We start from the raw sequence: 20755 nt of genomic DNA, 5'->3' as shown, positions 1-20755 counted from the left end.
TTAATTCTTTTTTGCCATTATATATTTATTGATCTATCTATTTTGTTATTCCATGTTTATTATTTTGACCTTCTTAGACGTACACTAGAAAAATAATAAATACATTTTATTCATCCCTGATAGCTTTTTGGAAGATTGTCTTTAAAGGCAGACAAAGATACAGAAATAGCAAATATAAAAATGTGAAATAAACCAAACAGAGCCTTGTGCCAAAGTACCCCAAGGCTTAAACAAAAAGAAGAGAAGAAAAGGAAATATCAGCGTCCGTCTACACAGAATTCCCTCCGAGATTCTTGACGGAAATATGAGGAATCTCTTGTTTGAAAATCGTTAGAAGTGGGAATTCAGTTTCAAATATTTTTGGTTTCGATACCTGCTGGTTGACGCCTTTTTTACGCTTTGAGGCAACTCTCTCTCTCTCTCTCTCTCTCTCTCTCTCTCTCTCTCTCTCTCTCTCTCTCTCTCACACACACACACACACACAGAATCCTCTGTCAGACACATATGTATAAATTCACTTAAATATAAGGTATTTTATATTTTACATACTCTGTTATTTCTTCTTAATTTCAGTAGTATCTCTCTCTCTCTCTCTCTCTCTCTCTCTCTCTCTCTCTCTCTCTCTCTCTCTCTCTCTCTCTCTCTTTTATTTTGCTAGTCAAAACTCTGCAGATTTCACAGATACTAATATGTGCTGTTATTCATAGAATTTTTGTAATCCTGTGTAAAATATTGGTTGTTTCTCAACACGCAGCCTCATAAGTTTAACAATCTCGGGCCTTATGCATTTAGTTGCAAGTTTAGATTGAACATGTTTTCCCCTTGCATGGAAAGAATCATGAAAATGAAGTTTGCATTTCAGCACATCTTTAAATTATTATATATATATATATATATATATATATATATATATATATATATATATATATATATATATATATATATATATATATATATATATATATATATTTTATTTATTTATTTTATTCATTGTATATATACATTATAATATGTATACACACACAAACAACACACACACAAACACACACACACACACATATATATATATATATATATATATATATATATATATATATATATATATATATATATATATATATATATATATATTATATATATATATATATATATATATATTTATATATATGAGGAAGGAAGTGTTTGAGGAAAGTGTCCTATTTAAATTTCTTTTTCATTCAATCTACATTAGCTCCTTCGTCCTCTTGTCAGCTCTGATCTCGAGAATATTTGTGAATGGAGACATCATCATTTTGTGAAGTTCGCCGGTTTTAACGATAGATCACTTTTTTTCGTTACCAAGAACTGTCAAGTACTTTATGCGGACACGGTTGCCTATACAGAAAACGAGCCCAGTCCAGCGTGCAATGATTTCCGAGTCACAGATCTTTACAGTAAGTTTTCATGGCAGAGCTTCTGGTAAGCGCAAAAAAAAAAAAAAAAATGTTTATGTTAATTTCTGGGAACAGTGAATCTCAACATATAAATCTGACTTGCAGTGGAAACCCTTGTCTCACCCATCGTGGTGTCCCTGAAGAAAATGAACTTGACTTAGATGGGTTTCATGGCAGTTGCATCAGTTGACAGTTAGTTATTCATGGGAGGGGATCCAGGTATGAGGATGGTGGCACTCTGCTCTGCTATTTGGGTGTCTCATATCAGGTCTCGTAGGTGTAGGGTACGGTGTAGAGTACTGACTAAGCTCCTTGGTAGGGCACAAAGTATCCAGTAGCTTGCTCTACACATTGGCTTTCCATACACACACACATACACATTGTCAGGGTTTCACACAGCGAAATTCAGCAACAGCTTGTCGTACGCACACAAACACTCTTGGGTTTTCATAGAGAATAGTAGCAGAAACATTGCTATGCACACACTCTGTCATGGTTACTGTAATGGAGTTATGCAGCGGCTTACTGTACTCACACACTGTCGAAGTGTCCTCATCAAGAGTTAACAGTAATTTGCTGCCCACAGACACTTAGAAAGTAGTGGGACAAATACTAGCAAGGGTTTAGCAAGGGTTTAGATTTCAGGTGATGGGCTCATGACCTGGATGATGTATTATTAGTCAGCGTGACTTGAGGTCACCCATGGTCAGTCCCCACGGAAGATGTTTGAGCTTCAAGATGGCGATTCTTTCCTCGCGCTGGGGTATAGCCAGAGATGGCCCTCGGGTCATTTTCAGCTCCATTGTCAAATGTGATGTGTAGAGGCAGGTGTCTAATGACTTCCCAGCTCCTTATGGCTGGTGACCAGCAACCTTGAAACGCAAGGATATGTTTTGCCTTATGGGTTTAAAGGTCTTAGCGTGAAGCATAGGGAAGAGTAAGGCTGCTCGGGGGTTTTCAAGTCTCCAGTCAATTTAGACTTAGCCAGACATCAAAGTCAGAAAGAAGGTATGTCATGCCAACTAGCGTGCGCGCTCGAGAGAGAGAGAGAGAGAGAGAGAGAGAGAGAGAGAGAGAGAGAGAGAGAGAGAGAGATTGTGGAAAAGTCTAGTATTTCTTTTTATTATTCTTGAATTTTTAAGAAAGGAAGTTGAAATGCTCCCAAAAATTCAGTTATTCCTGAATTTTTTTACATTAATAAATTTCAGGTCTCCTATTAAAAGATTATATACATACATACATACATTACATATACATTGAACATTTATATTACATACATACATACATAGTGTATGTATGTATGTATGTATGTATGTATGTATGTATGTATGTATGTACGTATGTATGTATATATTTGTGTACGTGAATACATACATAAAAGTATGACTCTTTGTTAGCATGCCCTAAATATTATCTGCTCAAAATGATTATGTAAAGTAATAAGACCTTTAATTTTTTTGCTTTATCTATGTTCAGGTTCTGTTCAGTTAAGAACATTTCGCTTGAATGCTTTTGAAGGCAATTAGTTGAAAGTCTTGTTTCCTTATTTCAAGAAAACGTGTCGCAGCTTTTCCTTGGGAAGCATGGACAGCAATTTGTCCGTCCCTTTCCTTTCAGAGCACAGACATAAATCAAGTGGAAAGAGACGAAAAAGGCGGGAGAAATAATACCAAAACTTCATGGTTTCTCTAATAAACCGCCAGTGTCCATTAGAACTTTTGAAATGACATCGTTGTGGCACATTCCTGCTGAATTCTAGAGACGAAAAAGAGGGGGGAGAGAGAGAGAGAGAGAGAGAGAGAGAGAGAGAGAGAGAGAGAGAGAGAGAGAGAGAGAGAGAGAAAGAATGTTGAAAAAAGAATGTAGACATGTGAGAAAAAGTGCCACCGCTCTGAATTACTTTAATGAACATTTCCATTAGTCCATTCAACATGAAATGGTATTGTCGCGTGGATTAAAAACTTTACCTTCATTTTCGACTGCAATTCTTTACGGACTTAATTAAGCTTTATGAGGCCTCCGTTGCTGTTCTATTTTTCCCTTTTCCCTCTCGGCATCCCAAGTTTAGAGGGGAATAAAAAGGAATTTCATTAAGGATGATTGTGAAGTGAAGACTGTTTCCTGCAAAGAATTCGCTTTTTTATCTACTTCCTTGTTCCTTTTATATCCCAAGTACCATTTTCAGCAGGGTTAATGGTGTGGCTTATAGAAGCGCAATCTGGTTTTTTTCTTCATTATATGTTCCAGTTCTGAAGGTTTGTTATTTGGTAAACTTTTCTCACGCTTTTTATTCCCTCTTTATTCTCCTATTTTCTTCTAATTTTTTTTTTTTTTTTTAGTTACAGTCAGTAGCCATTCAGTTCATTTGGCATCACCTTTAAGAAATTAGTATCTTCCTTATTATGGAAAAGATATCACCAGTTACCTATAGAATATATCTTTGACTTCATGGGATAAGAATAAAGTCCTCACAAATACTTTTTATTGTCTTTCGAGGTTAGATCCATCACGTCGAGCTCTGCAATTCTTGGCATTGTTAGCACAGTGTATCTGGGGAAATGTTCCAGTCTTGTAAGAGCTCAGGTTGCACAAGAATCTGCAATATACTGTTGTTTACTTTTCATGGGAGCGTAGTTTATTGTGGCTACTTCTATTTGTGTATTCATACATGCTCGAGAACCGCTGTAAGATTAACCATTCCTTAATTAAATGAAATTTGTTCAGAGCACCAATAGGTCTAACAGGCCCATCTCTCTAAACTGTAAATTATGTTTATTAATAACTTGAAATTTACTTCACGGTTGATGAAGTTGGTTTTTAACAAAGTAACTCATAAAAGAATGAGTTTCCTGTAAGAATTTGTTGCTATTTTCCATGAGTTTTGTTTCTTTTTCACTCAGTTTTTTAAACACAAAGTGAGTGTTACATGTCATCACACGGAATACTCCTTGGAGATTTGGTTATTCGGTTTTGTTTCTTTAAGAGAAGTAACAGCCAGCATTGTCTCCCCACAACCATCACTGTCTCTCTCGAAAGGGTATATTGTTTGATGCTACTTTAGACAGTATGATAAAACATTTTCTCTTAGCCACATATGTTGTCTGGATCTGCTCATCTTATGCAGTAGAGCGTATTATGTGCTCCACGTGATTTTTACATGTAATCGCCTCTTTTCTTTATATTTGTATTTGTTATAACTCCTTTCCCTAAATTTTATTTCGTAAACCTTAACTCCTCCTCTAAATAAGAAACGCTCTTGGAACACTAAATTTCTTGTAATTACAGAACTCGCTGCGTGTACCTTGGCTTCACTCCCCAATTAGAGATCTATTTACTACAAAGAAGTTACTACCCTTGATTGTAGAACTTATTTTACATCCTTTTATGCTGCTTTTCTGATTAGACAGCTTATTTATTTTAATTACACTTCCTTCTGTAATTGTACATTATAGCACTTGCTTGGACATGTACTAAATTACATAAATAATTATATTATATCATCGTTAATTATAGTTTGAGCTAAATATCCTAATAGGAAGTGCTGTACTCCTGTGTATAATGAAATTTTTCCAGTAATTGTCAAAATTTTCGTAATAATTTTGATAATCTGTTTATTTCCTTATTATTTTTACAGTTCTTTAAAAATGGCGTATTGATATCGAAAAGGCCAATTCATCAAACTAAACTAAACTTATGTGTGTAGTGTATAAGTCGTAAATCATAATTGTAAATTATAATTATAAAGCTCAAATTATAATTATAAAGCTCATGCCTTCGTGCAAAACCTCCCTGCATCTTCTAAGTTATTTTTAATCCCAGAGCTTCTTGTTTCTAATGAATAATTTTAATTGCGAAACTCAGTAAATCAGTTAAGCTTTTCTTAATCGCAAACCCAATTTTCTTCCAGCCCAACTTCCTTCATTCGAAGAAATTAAACTTTTCCCTTTCATAACTGCAGCTGCGTTAACTTTTTGTTTGCTTGTTTCTTATATCCAGGAAAGGGTTCCCTCTTTTTCTCCTCTTATTCTCATTAATTTTTAAATTTATTTCATTGTAAGGGTTTATCTCCTAGAATACGTGGCAGCTGTTTCTTTCTTAATCTTAGAATTTCTTGATATGTAAATATTGTGGGTCATTCTTTCCCTTCGCAGATTTTTTTCCTAAAAAAATTAGGTTTCGTCCTTTGCCAAATCGTCCCTTGCCTCAGAGCTTTGTGTATAACACTTACTGTACATAAATGTTTATATAAATCATGGAAAAGAAAAGCGTCACTGCTTATTAACCGAAAAGCATAGAGGGAATTGAAACAATATATAATCTCATATGCATTCCCAGTTATGTAAAAAACTGTAGCATAATATAGTTCCACACATTGTGTCTCCGAAATAACGGCTGTCGACATGAATATTTCATGCGTGTCACTTTTCCTAAAAGTATTTTGATGAGTGATGAGGAAAAATGTGTTATACTTTCTAAGTTTATTCACGTTCGTTCAGTGAAATTCTGATGAGTAAAAAGGTGCTATACTCTCAGTCTATTCACAATCTTTCAGTGAAGTTCTTATGAGTAAAAAGGTGTTATACTTTCTCGGTTTATTCACTTTCACTCAGTGAAATTCTAATGAGTAAGAAAGGTGGTATGCTCTCTCAGTTTATTCACGATCATTCAGTGAAATTCTGATGAGCGAAAAGGTGTTATACTTTCTCAGTTTATTCACGATCACTCAGTGAAATTCTGATGAGTAAAAAGGTGTTATACTCTCTCAGTAAAAGGGTGTTATACTCTCCCAGTTTATTTTCGGTCATTCAGTGAAATTCTAATGAGTAAAAAGGTTCTATACTCTCTCAGTTTATTCACCATCTTTCAGTGAAATTCTGATGAGTGAAAAGGTGTTATACTTTCTCAGTTTATTCACGTTCATTCAGTGAAATTCTGATGAGTGAAAAGGTGGTATCTCAGATTATTCATGTTCATTCATTGAAATTCTGATGAATAAAAATGTGTTATACTCTTTCATTTTATTCACGATCATTCAGTGAAATTCTGATGAGTAAAAACGTGCTATACTCTCAGTTTATTCACGATCATTCAGTGAAATTCTGATGAGTAAAAAGGTGGTATCTCAGATTATTCACGTTCATTCAGTGAAATTCTGATGAGTAAAAAGGTAGTATCTCAGATTATTCACATTCATTCAGTGAAATTCTGATGAGTAAAAAGGTGGTATCTCAGATTATTCACATTCATTCAGTGAAATTCTGATGAGTAAAAAGGTGGTATCTCAGATTATTCACGTTCATTCAGTGAAATTCTGATAAGTAAAAAGGTGTTATACTTTCTCAGTGTGTTCACTTTCACTCAGTGATGTTCTAATGAGTAAAAAGGTGTTATACTTTCTCAGTGTATTCACGTTCATTCAGTGAAATTCTGAACTACGAGGCGAAGCTGTTACAATGCTTGTGCTAAGAAGCAGAGCTTCTGTACAAGTGTGCTGCTTGAAACAACAGCTGTGCAGGGAAGTTCTGGCAGTTGCCCTTGAATTCCATGGCGGAGAATCAGTCAGATTTTGCGAAAAAAATGTTATACTGAGGGCCAGACCAGCTCGTATCTTTGGAAGGGGTTATTTACAATGTGTAAAGAAAGGATGATTTTTGGACAAACAATAGTTTTACTGACAGTTCTTTTAAGAATTTTATTCTGTAAAAGTCAAGGATAAAATCGACCTGATTCTTCCATTTGCTTTTGTCTTCCAAACGTTTTCTGTGGAATCTGTATTTCTGATTTCCATTTCGGTCAATACCCTTTAGTCACTCACAAACGCTATGAATTTCAGAATTTCGGTGGGGGGAATATTTAGGAAAAAGATTTTGTTTTGTAATGGTTTACTTACCTCTTTGTCAAATCTTTAGAGTTATTAGTATTCTAGGTCTGTCAAAAATAACCCCTAAAGAGATTAATGATAGGATATACTCTCGACCTTCAAGGACATTGCTTACCAGAGCTTGGATCAAGGTACCTTCATTCTGCACACATTTTAGGTCAGGGGCGAGAAAGGCTTGCCTGGGCCAGATATACCGGTAGACTACCGTCCGAACTTGGGACTAAGGATGGTGGTGGAGCTGAAATCTGCACAGAGAAAGATAAACAGATATATGATACAGGGGGCTTGTTATTTATTATTATTATTATTATTATTATTATTATTATTATTATTATTAAGTACATCACTGACTTGTGCATGTGGTGATTATCACAAGAACATAGACATAATAATGATGTAGCTATTAAATGGGGGTGACATTAGAACAAAGTAACCCTAGCATGGAAAAAGGAGGTGCAAATAACAGCAACGATGCTAACATAAAACTAGTGTGTCTAATCACGTCCAGGTTGAAAGTCTCCCTTTATTTTTTGTTTGTCAACCCGCCAACTGTGAATCAGGGCCCAAAAACGCCATTACATCGTTAGGCATTCCGGTAAATTGTAAATTATTGCGCAGTTCCCATGACGCTCTAAAATGTTGCGCGAAGAGGGAAACTCATAACCACTTTCCCCCCGAAAAAAAGAAGTGCGATATAGAAAAAAAAGGAGTGAAAAATAATCCCACCATGATATTTTTTGGTAAAGAACATAACAGACTTGTATTTTGATTTTATTTTGCTCTCATGGGGAGAGGCTATTGTCTGATGATATATTTTTATGATCGCTGCCGCAATTTTACGATGGAAACATTTGGATTCCTGAATTAAACCGACGCCAATTATTTTTAATACTTCTCTGATATCATTTCTCCCCGTTCGACCTTTTTTTTATTGTATTTTTTATTTTCCACAGCCTATTATCGGTAATGTTTTATTTTGTGTGTTGCAGACTGCTGAATTGTGAGCATGCTCGCTTCCATTATTGTATGCTATATAATTTGCTGGTGTGAAAAGTATGCTTGCTTGTATTTTTTGTTTAATATGTTGCATTTTAAACTTTATTTTGAAGTATGTTTGCCTGCATTCATGCCCACGTTATTTTCTACTGACGTATATTGTGTATCCTTAATGAACTCAACATATACGTGTGTTTAGTAAATGATGAATACAGTGATATTAAATATTAAAAAATATTCTATAATCTGTAGTTTCTAACTTACGAACACATTATAACATGCTTATTTCATATACATATATACATACATATATGCATACAGGTATACATACATACAGACATACGTACATACAAACATACACAAATGCAAACATGCTAATTTCCAATGAGCCTGGAAATCATTTTTGGTAAGGTCGTACTATAAGAAATTTTCATGAGTATAAGATCAGTACGGGATAACCACTATTGTTTTGAATTTAGAATTCAAATTTTTATCTTGCTAGATACATTATAATTATACGTTGCTGAATGTAGCGACTAGAAGGGACGCACATAAATTTGAAGAAGTTTCTGGTAGAGACTGGTAAGTAAATGTTGGGGTTGATTCAGAGGGTAAAGAGTAGAAAGGATGCGATTCGGTGGTGACAGTGTAACCGAGGGGTTGACCATAGTGTGTAAAGTTTGTCTCCGTGAGTCAAAAGTTGCAATGGACTGGGCAGGTGAAGTAATTTTGCTAAGTTATAGGAGGAATAATAACACAGGTGGCTAAAAATTTTAGCAGCCTACATTCATGTAGGATACGTAAAATGTGCATAGAAAGGGGTTGATTGAGAAAGTAAAACATGTGTGACTAGGGTTCATAGGAAGAGAGCAGTGTCAGCTTAAACAACATAGAAAACGTTATCTTAAAGTATTTTTTTATGATACGGCAGTGTGAGAGGTTAAAAAGAAATTATACATGAACCTAAGGCAAGCTTCTGATAGAATTGTTAAGAGGTGTGATATGGTGAGTAAAGAGCAATTATATGATAGGTGATTATACTTGGACAATTAAACCAAATCACATATTGGAATTTTGTAAAATGGAAAGTGACTAGTCCGGTGTAAAAGTGGGTCTGAAACAAAAATGTGTTATGTCGCTATGTCTTTATATATTTTTATGGCCCGCTTGATGAGAGAAATGAGAACAGGAAAGGTACAGGCAAGATTTTGGGGTAAGAAAAGGGACTGTAGATGAACTAACATCTGAAGCTTTTGTGAGAGAATTTAAAAGTGATCGTAAATGAACGCCTAAGTAAATATCACTTTTGAGGGTGATTGGAAGTTATAAATACCGTAGATATAAAAATGAATTAATAGTAGATAAATGCAGGGGTTGGATTAATACGAAGTGAAAAACTGAGTGTGAGGGAACAAATGAATTTTTCTTATTTTTGAGTTTAGTCAAGTCATCTTGTAATTTTTAACGATATATATATACATATATATATATATTATATATATATATATATATATATATATATATATATATATATATATATATATATATATATATATATATATATATATATAACAGAAGTAACAGAAATAAATTTCTGACTCACATTGGGATTGAACCTAGGTCTTTCAATTAAAAGGCCTTTCATTTATAAAATTATCCCCTCGTGTGTCCGGTCGAGTCTATGGACTTTTAAATCTATTCTGATTCATCTTCGACATTAATTTATTATGATTACAGGAATGTTGATATTATCCAGTGAGTTGTCAGTATTTGTAAAATTGCAGCTATATAACTGTTAGCATATCGCTTGTTCACGCGCGTTTCACGATTGAGATATGTTTGTAACATATATTTGTTTATGCATCGCCTAACGGTACGTCTATTCTTCAGTCAAACATGTCAGTAACACACGTCAACAATGTATCCCTCACGCATCACAAACAGGTTGTATACAATTCAACGTCTTAAATGGTGGTTCTAACCAAGGCTTCATTATCCAGCATTTGCCAAATTCGTTCTCCACTTAAGGTCCTTGATTCGTTGTCAACCTTTTTGTGACAGATGTAATAAGTTGTCGAAGCATGTGTGTAATGTATTTTACTGCAGTGTGGGCGTACCCTTACAGATGTTAGTTCCTCGTTGGGAGAGTCGGTAGAGTTGCCGGCTAGCACTCGCTAGGCCCGAGTTCGAGTCTCCGGCCGGCTAATGAAGAATTAGAGGAATTTATTTCTGGTGATAGAAATTAACTGGGTATAATGTGGTTCGGATTCCACAATGAGCTGTAGGTTCCGTTGCTAGGTAACCAATTGGTTCTTAGCCACGTAAAATAAGTCTAATCCATCGGGCCAGCCCTAGAAGAGCTGTTAATCAGCTCAGTGGTCTGGTTAAACTAAGGTATACTTAACTTACAGATGTTGCCTCTATCATGTCACCTTTACTTGTTATTATATTATTGTTAGTTAGATGTCTCCCTTATCATGGTAGTTTTAGACATCGCTTAAAAATCTTAGAAAACTTATATTCAATGTATATATTACAGGGAAGTGTTGCATTACTTCAGTACATGGTCGAATTTTATTTCATTGACATCTCAGCGACTCACGACCGTACCATAGTAATTTCTGTTTCGGTTTTATCACTTTTTAGACCTCATTGCTACCTTCAAGATAAATTCATGGAAGGCGTAAAATGGTTTTTGAAACATTACTAAAATTAGTTAAGGCAATTCTGTCGTAAAATCGTTATCATTTTAGAATATATAATCAAAATCTTTCGATATATCTCTTATGAAATACTGTACTGTGGACCTCTTTAATATGTGGTTATCTTAAGAAGTTTTGGCTCGATAATATTAGTTATGGCGTTTATTTTGAAATCGTTTTTGGACTTCTTACCTCCGCCAGCAAATTTATTTGACTATGTCTGTTTATTTGTTTGTGTGTATTTGGCTTCCAGCCTGTGTCTCTGTCTGTCTGTTGGCAAGGTACCTCAAAGGGTTTATGGGTAAATTTTAATTAACTTTTGTGGAATTTCATGTTGTTAGCAAAATGAAAGTTCATTTTATTTTAAGGTACAACAAACCCATTTTTTTTTCCAGCGCGTTTCTCGAGCCATTCGTTTTGTTGCAATTCATCAATAAAAAGGACAGCAATGTTTCTTTACAAATTTTCACGTCGCATTCATCATGATACCTTTCATAACTTGGTTGGATACTAAATATCAAAGTGTAATAAATAACACGAATTATTATTATTATTATTATTATTATTATTATTATTATTATTATTATTATTATTATTATTATTATTATTATTATTATTATTTGTGGTAGCACCAGTAGTAAAGCCAGTCGAACATATGATGCAATCATCCCTGGTATTTCATCGTCCGCGTGTGGATGCCTTCGTAGGCAAGAGAAATATGAACTGATTAAATAGCGTTGTTTACACACATCCCAAACACAAAACAAACAGCTCCGAATAAACCTGGGCGGGGAGCTTTCTAAACAGCCATTAGGAACATTCGGTCCCAAAGGGGCCATTAACAGAGACCATTTACTGGCCCCATTAATTAGCGGAAGGATTGTGGAATGTATCATTTTGTGTATCCTTTAAGCTGTAGTCATTTGTCTCTCTCTCTCTCTCTCTCTCTCTCTCTCTCTCTCTCTCTCTCTCTCAAAACGTTATATTTCACTCACAGTCATAATTGCTAGCTGGTTTAAGACCCGATGATTAGCTGTGATAAACGTAAATTTTCAGCACGTTATTTTCCTATTATTGTGTCTTTAGGTGTTTCGGCTATAATTACGGATTGTGTCCTTATCATTTCTGAAGCTTTTAAAAGTTATGTTTACTAATTTATACATTATTATTATAATACCTCCTTTAGAAATGTACATACACGCGTGTATATACAGTATATATATATATATATATATATATATATATATATATATATATATATATATATATATATATATATATATATATATATATATATATATATATATATATATACAGTATATATATATTTATATATATATATACAGTATATATATATATTTATATATATATATATATATATATATATATATATATATATATATATATATATATATATATATACTGTATATATAAATATAATACACACAGTATATTTTTTCCTGGAAGCCTTACTCCTCTCTGAGGTAGTACCTTCCGAAGGCATTACCCTTCCGCTTTTAAGCGAGTGTTTGCCTTCCCCATGGATGTTCAAGTGGCGTATGTATCAACAAAGTGTCTTTTCTTATTATTCACTCGTCCATGCAGGTAGTAACCAAACCTAACGTAGTTTAACTTCGCTGGTAGAACGATCTTAGGCAGAGTAAACGATGTACTCCATTTATACAAACGCACACACACACACGTATATGTACTGTGTATATATATGTATATATAAATATATATATATATATATATATAGTATATATATATATATATATATATATATATATATATATATATATATAATTGTGGTTTTGATGGGTGATTTAAATGCAAAAGTAAGTAACAGAGAAAGAGATGGTGCTCTGGACATAGATCGAATTCAAGGGGTAAATCGGAATGGAAAATGTTGTGTGGAAATGTTTCGGTAAAGGGGACTGATTCTTGGAATAATTGTTTCTGAAGAAAAATATGCAAAACAAGAAACGGGTGGAAGTATATTTGATCATTATTTAGTTGAAGGAAGAGTTAAAATAGATAGAAGATTGAGCTGAAGAAGAGTGTTGTAGCTGTACAGGTTATTAAGACAAGTGAGATTGATAAAAAGAAATTAGGAAAATATAGAAGAAACTTGATGAAAAATAAACTAGAGTTAAAAACTTATTAGTAGGATAAATGTATGAAGAGTATAAGAAGAGTGAAAAAATCATGACAAGGCCAAAGAGCTTGCAGGAAGCATGTGTGATTTTGAGGGTGTTGAAAGAGGGAGCAAAAACTGTAGAAGCCGTGAAGATAAAATAAGAGATGGTGAACGACAAGAAGAGAGTAGATGAGGTGCAACTGTAAATCAAAAGGGAAGATAATATACAGGCAAATAGCAGTTATATGAAGGACAAAAGGAAAGTCAGAGTAAAAGATGGTTTTTAATAGAAAAGGGGAGAGAAGGTAGAAAGGACTTCAGGGAGAAAAAAATGGTGTTCAGCAAATGGTTAGTGAGCAACTAAATCTCAAAATAAAATAAAATGAAAATCTTAACGAAGAAATCTGCAGTCCTGGCTAGTTTGAATAAATATTTTGAGGATTTGTTAAATGTGGAAGAAAAAAAAAATGAAGAGCTGAATGATGCAAGAATGGCAGGCGTTAATGTAAGTTTTAAAAAGCTTATTTAGGTGAGTGAAATTAGATAATGCAGTACGTTGGTGAAAATATGATTGAATGGTTCACCACTCATTCAAATTTTCCGCAGTGTATAAGGCTTCATTGTGTAAGGCTTAGGCTGATAGAGTAGGTTACACGAATTGTAAGAACAGTACTATTCCGTATACCAGTGAGAACTAGACAGATTACAATAGGATTATTAAAAGAACAATGTGGGTTTAGACAAGGGTGATGGAGTATGGATCAAGTACTATGAAGAAAAAGTTTGAAATGAAAGGAAAAAATCTACTGTGGCATACATGGACCTAGAAACAGCCTTTGACTGAACCTATAGTGAGGAAAGTGTTGAGGATGTATAGTATATTTCAGAAAATAAGCTGAGAACAGTAGAAAGCTTTTAAGGTTTAAGTAAAGCGTACATTGATATTTATAGGTGGGAGCGGGACTGGTTTGGCGAAAAAATGAGGCTGAGGCAAGGATGTCTTAATCTCATTGGGCATGAAATGGCGTGAGAAGGAGAAATCAGAAAAAGGGTAGAAAATGGGTAGAAAAAGGGCAGTAGCCATTAGTGGAAAACTGTTGGAAGGGAAAATGAGTGTGAAACAGCTGATGTTTGCAATTGCTCATTGCCGAATTATGGTAGAATACAGGCGAAAAATTTAGAAAACGCCTGGGATGTTTATGGAAGCAAAGAAAGGATTATTGAGCCAAGCTTCCTTAACAGAAGCAGAGCGTGGATGCTGATAAATGGTGTGAAAGTTTTCTACACAGGGCTTGCTAGTTAGGAATGTGGCCTTGATCGCTGTTCCATCTTTTCTCAAGAGCCTCACACTATTATTGGAAAATGCTTAATACTAAAAAATTGATATCTTGAACAGTGAGCCATTTCTCCTTTAAGTAAGAATCAAGAATGAAACCATTTCAGAAAAAAAAAAAATCCACAACTTTAACTGCTTCATATAACTGTACTGAAATCTCCGCAGAAACTATTCGAACCCAATAGAGACACAACTACTCTATCTTGCACTCAAAAAATCGTTTCCTGAGTAATAAAGCTGTTCTTTTCCAGTACTTCTTCTACTCTATACATTCTGTGCGTTCAAGGTTTCTCTCTCCTCTTTCCTTCCAACAATTTTGATTTGTTTCTTTTCGCCAACATGTCCTCTAATCTCTTCACATTACTAGACATCAAAATTCAGTGAGCCACTTCTCCACTTACCAAATCTGTTTGACTACGTCATTTTCTCATTCCTGACCTCTAAGTTGAATTTACTCACATATACTTCACATGCAGTTTAGCTCACTATGTTCATCTTTATTCTTTTATTCCCATTCAACAACCACAATTTCATTTCATTGCGATAAAAGAGAGTTTAGCTCAACTTTCTCCCGCAAACATTCAAGCTTTAGGCTTCTGTATCTTTCCAGATCTTTTGCGAAGACCCTGATACTTTCTTTACTTTATCTGTTCTGTGACTTTCTTTTCTTCATCTCCTCCACTATTTCCTGATAAATAAACTTCCAAATTCTGGGTAAATAAACTTCCAAATTCTGTCAATAGCCAATTGCTTTCATTCTTCCACCGTAAAAGACAACATTCATCGCCTGCTCTTATATATATGTATATATATATATATATATATATATATATATATATATATATATATATATATATATATATATATATATATATATATATATATATATATATACATATATATATATGTATATATGTATATATACTATATATATGTATATATATATATACACACACACACTTTAAAAATGCAATCGCTATATAGATACTTGTTTTCTTTATGTAACATAAATGTGTTACAAACAACAAACTCGTATGTAACCGTGACAAAATCTTATGTCAGAAAATGAACAATAAACTGTATATGACGAAAGAAAGATGCAGCTGCAAGATAATTTAAATATCTGTTATTTCTAATGAAAAAAAAAAAAAAAATATATATATATATATATATATATATATATATATATATATATATATATATTATATACTGCATCATGCATACATGTATATATATATATCCATCTTAAGGCTTGTAATTCACAGTTTCCTTAAGAAAGACAACATTATATTTCATCTGCTATACCATCTGTGTGTGTGTTTGTGTGTGTGTGTGTGTGTATGGGTGCGCTTATAAACTTCTATCATTCCAGTTTTTGTATGCTATAATCACTTTGTATCATATTTTCCCAGGTCTTTTCTTGCCCTAAATACTAAATCCTATTTCCACGATGACTTATATATGAAGGTCAGGTCGATGTGGAAGATATCACGTGTAAAACATTACCCAGTTTTAAAGAGAATTCTGTAAATACTTTATTCATTTTCCTTATGGACACTAGAGATTTCAAAATAGAAGGCATTAAACTTTGTATTCTCAGTTACTAAACAATTTGCCTCCTTTGTTTTTGAGCAGTATAGACATCTATCATTCTATCTTCTTAATGTGAATGTAAATATTTGGTATGCTGAAACTTTCGCTGCTCTCCACCATTCTAGTTTCATTCAGTAAGAAAAGCCTTCATATTTTCAAAAATTCGGGATGCTTCCCAATACTATTTCGCCGGCAAAAAACAAGCCGACATATTTTCTAAAATTCTGGGTGCTGCCAACATTATTTCACGGGATAAAAAAAAGCAAGCCGACGCGACGCAATATTATTTCTACTCGGTTCATTTCACTCGAAATGGTAAGCTAAGAATACGGAGATAATCTAAATGAGATCAGAGAATATCTAGATCCAGACGAACTTGGGAAGAGCATCATTTCTTGCAATTCCCTCCTAATGACCCACCTCATTAGGAGTGGCAGTCTGAGAGCCCTTCAATCAGATTACCTCAATCTAATCGCGGCGGGAGCAAATGGAGGCAACTGACAGTCATTGTATGGATTTTGGAAGAGGAATGACCACCATCTAAGATCTTATGGCAATTCAGACAGCAGATGAGATTAACAACGCAACGATTATCGCGGTCCCTTTGGTGGAGGCCAGATGGGCTGATGGATTGTTGAAGAGAGGGGAAACTCGTCATTTGATTTTCCCCTATTCTAGATGCAGGGGAGACAGAAAGATGCTTCTCACTTTTCTGTGGAAACTCACTATGTAGTGATTCATCATTTTCTTTTGGGTTGTGCTATAAGAACGTATGTTCACTATGAATGGTACTGGTAATAATAATAAACTCGATAATACTTTTGATACAAATATACTTGCAGATTTTCCTCTTAAATGAAGTAAACTCAGCGATAAATTAGCAAGCAAGAGGAGAAACCTTTTTTAACTTTACGTAACGTAGACTGGGACAAGTGAAGCAACCAATATGTAGATTAATGTGACTGAATTATTTTATAGAGTAAATTAAATTGTACTGGAAAGAGATCGTGGTTTGCTGAGCAGTTTTCTTTCGGTTGGAAAATAAATGTCTAATTAAGATTTACGTTGTTTGGAAGACGCCCTGTAGATAATTTCTCTCTCTCTCTCTCTCTCTCTCTCTCTCTCTCTCTCTCTCTGTTGATTTCGAAGGAAGATTTGTAGTCTTTTGTAACACTTTTTTTTACGCACATTATTAATTACTTAGAGAGAGAGAGAGAGAGAGAGAGAGAGAGGGATAGTCACTTGCATTCACAGGATACTCAAAACTACTTGCAAAATTATAAGAGCAGCATTTATGTTTTTCCGTGTGTCACGTACGAGAAAAATGTAGTAAGTATTCAAGGAACAAAAAGATGACGGTTGAGAATCCCATGCGTTCTTGACGCGAAAGTTACGACAGCTGACCAGTGTTTGACCCTTGTGTTTGCAACTTCCACAAAATAAGTGCGATTTCATTATTTTACTGAGTTTTGTAAAGTGGCCTCGCAAAAATTTACGGTCATTGACACAGGATGGAAAAAATAAAAAATAAATGAAAAAATCATGTTATTTTTTTTTCTTCGGCGTCTGAATATATTATGGATTCCACCAGAAGATGTCTCTTTTACGTAACAAGACGAACAACAGTCCTATAGGGACTCGTTCTGCGAGGTTCTTATCCGACTATCATGCTTCGCCCTACTTAGTATGTAATCTCCTCGCCATCTTCGTCGTATCTAGTCAAACAGGGCCAAAGATACACCTTCGCCTAATTATCACGTTGAGACGTCCTTTAACTGATGGCCATGGTCATTAGAAATGGCTGTCTTCAGACAGCTCCTGCTGTATACCTAATGACCTACACAGGGCCAGATGGAGGTGTTGCCTTTTAATTGACAGATTATGAAAAGTGAGAACGCCTAACAGGCTTGTTTACATCTGAGACAAGATACCCGCCAGATAATGCGATATTGATGTGGGATGACCGTCGGGAACTGGATCGACTGTGACGTGTCGTCGGCATTTTTTCCAACTTTCAGAGCAATGACAGATATGAGAAAATTAAGTGACTGCGTGAATATGCTTGAATTTATCGTTATCTGCATTTATTTCTTTATTTCCTTGTTTGTGGGATTGTGGAACGACTGATGGCCAATCACGAAATTGGAAAGAATCGTATCGCTTTAAAATGTATGCTTTTTACTCACGCAGAGTGCCTGGCTTATCTGTGATACAAAAATGGTCACTGGCATTAGTGAATTACATCCACTCGATGGATGACATTTAAGCCTCTGCTGACAGAACGTTACGAACTTGTCAGAACACAAATGTAGAATCAAATCTCGCAAGAATATCGGTGGGAATTCTCGAAAACGACAGAAGAGAGCAAGACATAGAGAGGTAAAGAGAGCAAGACATAGACAGGAGAAGAGAGCAAGACAGAGAGGTAAAGAGAGTAAGACATAGACAGAAGAGAGCAAGACATAGAGAGGTGAAGACAGCAAGACATAGACAGGAGAAGAGAGCAAGACATAAAGAGGTGAAGACAGCAAGACACAGACAGGAAAAGAGAGCAAGATATAGGGAGGTGAAGACAGCAAGACATAGATAAGAGAAGAGAGCAAGATACAGACAGGAGAAGACAGCAAAACATAGAGAGGTGAAGACAGCAAGACATAGACAGGAGAAGAGAGCAAGACATAGAGGTGAAGACAGCAAGACATAGACAGGAGAAGAGAGCAAGACATAGAGAGGTGAAGACAGGAAGACACAGACAGAACAAGAGAGCAAGGCATAGGGAGGTGAAGACAGCAAGACATAGACAGGAGAAGAGAACAAGATACAGACAGGAGAAGACATCAAGACATAGAGAGGTGAAGACAGCAAGACATAGACAGGAGAAGAGAACAAGATACAGACAGGAGAAGACAGCAAGACATAGAGAGTTGAAGACAGCAAGACATAGGCAGGAGAAGAGAGCAAGATACAGACAGGAGAAGACATCAAGACATAGAGAGGTGAAGACAGCAAGACATAGAGAGTTGAAGACAGCAAGACATAGACAGGAGAGGAGAGCAAGATACAGACAGGAGAAGACAGCAAGACATAGAGAGGTGAAGACAGGAAGACACAGACAGGAGAGGAGAGCAAGATACATACAGGAGAAGACAGCAAGACATAGAGAGGTGAAGACAGCAAGACATAGAGAGAAGAGGAGAGCAAGATACAGACAGGAGAAGACAGCAATACATAAAGAGGTGAAGACAGCAAGACATAGAGAGGAGAAGGGAGCAAGATACAGACAGGAGAAGACAGCAAGACAAAGAGAGGTGAAGACAGCAAGACATAGAGAGAAGAGGAGAGCAAGATACAGACAGGAGAAGACAGCAAGCCATAGAGAGGTGAAGACAGCAAGACATAGAGAGGAGAAGAGAGCAAGATACAGACAGGAGAAGACAGCAAGACATAGAGAAAAGAGGAGAGCAAGATACAGACAGGAGAAGACAGCAAGACAAAGAGAGGTGAAGACAGCAAGACATAGAGAGGAGAAGAGAGCAAGATACAGACAGGAGAAGACAGCAAGACATAGACAGGAGAAGACAGCAAGACATAGACAGGAGAAGAGAGCAAGATACAGACAGGAGAAGACATCAAGACATAGAGAGGTGAAGACAGCAAGACATAGAGAGTTGAAGACAGCAAGACATAGACAGGAGAGGAGAGCAAGATACATACAGGAGAAGACAGCAAGACATAGAGAGGTGAAGACAGCAAGACATAGAGAGGAGAAGAGAACAAGACATAGAGAAGTGAAGAGAGCAAGACATAGAGAGGAGAAGAGAACAAGACATAGAGAAGTGAAGAGAGCAAGACATAGACAGGTGAAGAGAGCAAGACACAGACGGGTGAAGACAGCAGGTTCCAGTATCAACACGCTCCGGTGATGCATTTTTGATTGAACAAGTGATGCAGAAACCAAAAGCTTTAGTTAGCGGTCGGGAAGGAGATACGAAACTCTCTTTTGGTGAATGAACAATACAAGAATATTTTCTCGAGGTGCCGAGTGAGTTGTGTATTTTGTATTATATCACAACTTGTATGTAATGTATGTCTACTTGAATTTACGGTGGCATAGATATTCAAATGTAAGTAATACCATTTACGTATATAAATTAAGCTAGTGAAATTAATCCAAATCATTTCTCTCTCTCTCTCACACACACACACACAAATATATATATATATATATATATATATATATATATATATATATATATATATATATATATATATATATATATATATATATACTATATATATATATATATATATATATATATATATATATATATATATATATATATATATATATATATATATATATATATATATATTCAACATGAAACCGTTTCCCCGAACCAGGTTCTCCTCCAGGAAAAAAAATCATGAAAGTCATTACCAAATTCGATTTGACTGCTGAATAGCTGTTGATGAACCCCATGTGCAAAAAACTTCCACACAGTTCGCGTTCTTGATTTTAATGCGTCTTTCGCCCTATATATCCAATTCATTCCATCTCTTCCTCTCCTACTTCCTTCTTACACTTTTAAATTGGACATTGTCAAGCAACCAACCGCCTTTGTATTATTTCCATATGACCTAACTGTCGCAAAACGTTTTGATCCTTCCTTTCAC

General features: G+C 35.1%; 1 protein-coding gene across 1 annotated transcript; it reads left to right on the top strand.

Annotated features, from left to right (window-relative positions):
- Positions 1–17675: 17675 nt before the first annotated feature.
- On the top strand, positions 17676–20004 carry LOC136836223 (trichohyalin-like). The gene is made up of 2 exons (XM_067100225.1): positions 17676–17765; positions 18730–20004. The coding sequence occupies exons 1-2, from the start codon at positions 17676–17678 to the stop codon at positions 20002–20004; spliced, it is 1365 nt and encodes a 454-aa protein (XP_066956326.1).
- The last annotated feature ends 751 nt before the right edge of the window (positions 20005–20755 follow it).

This window comes from Macrobrachium rosenbergii, chromosome 56 (genome assembly GCF_040412425.1).
Source record: "Macrobrachium rosenbergii isolate ZJJX-2024 chromosome 56, ASM4041242v1, whole genome shotgun sequence".
Taxonomy (NCBI): domain Eukaryota; kingdom Metazoa; phylum Arthropoda; class Malacostraca; order Decapoda; family Palaemonidae; genus Macrobrachium; species Macrobrachium rosenbergii.
This window is presented reverse-complemented; position numbering and strand designations above follow the sequence as displayed.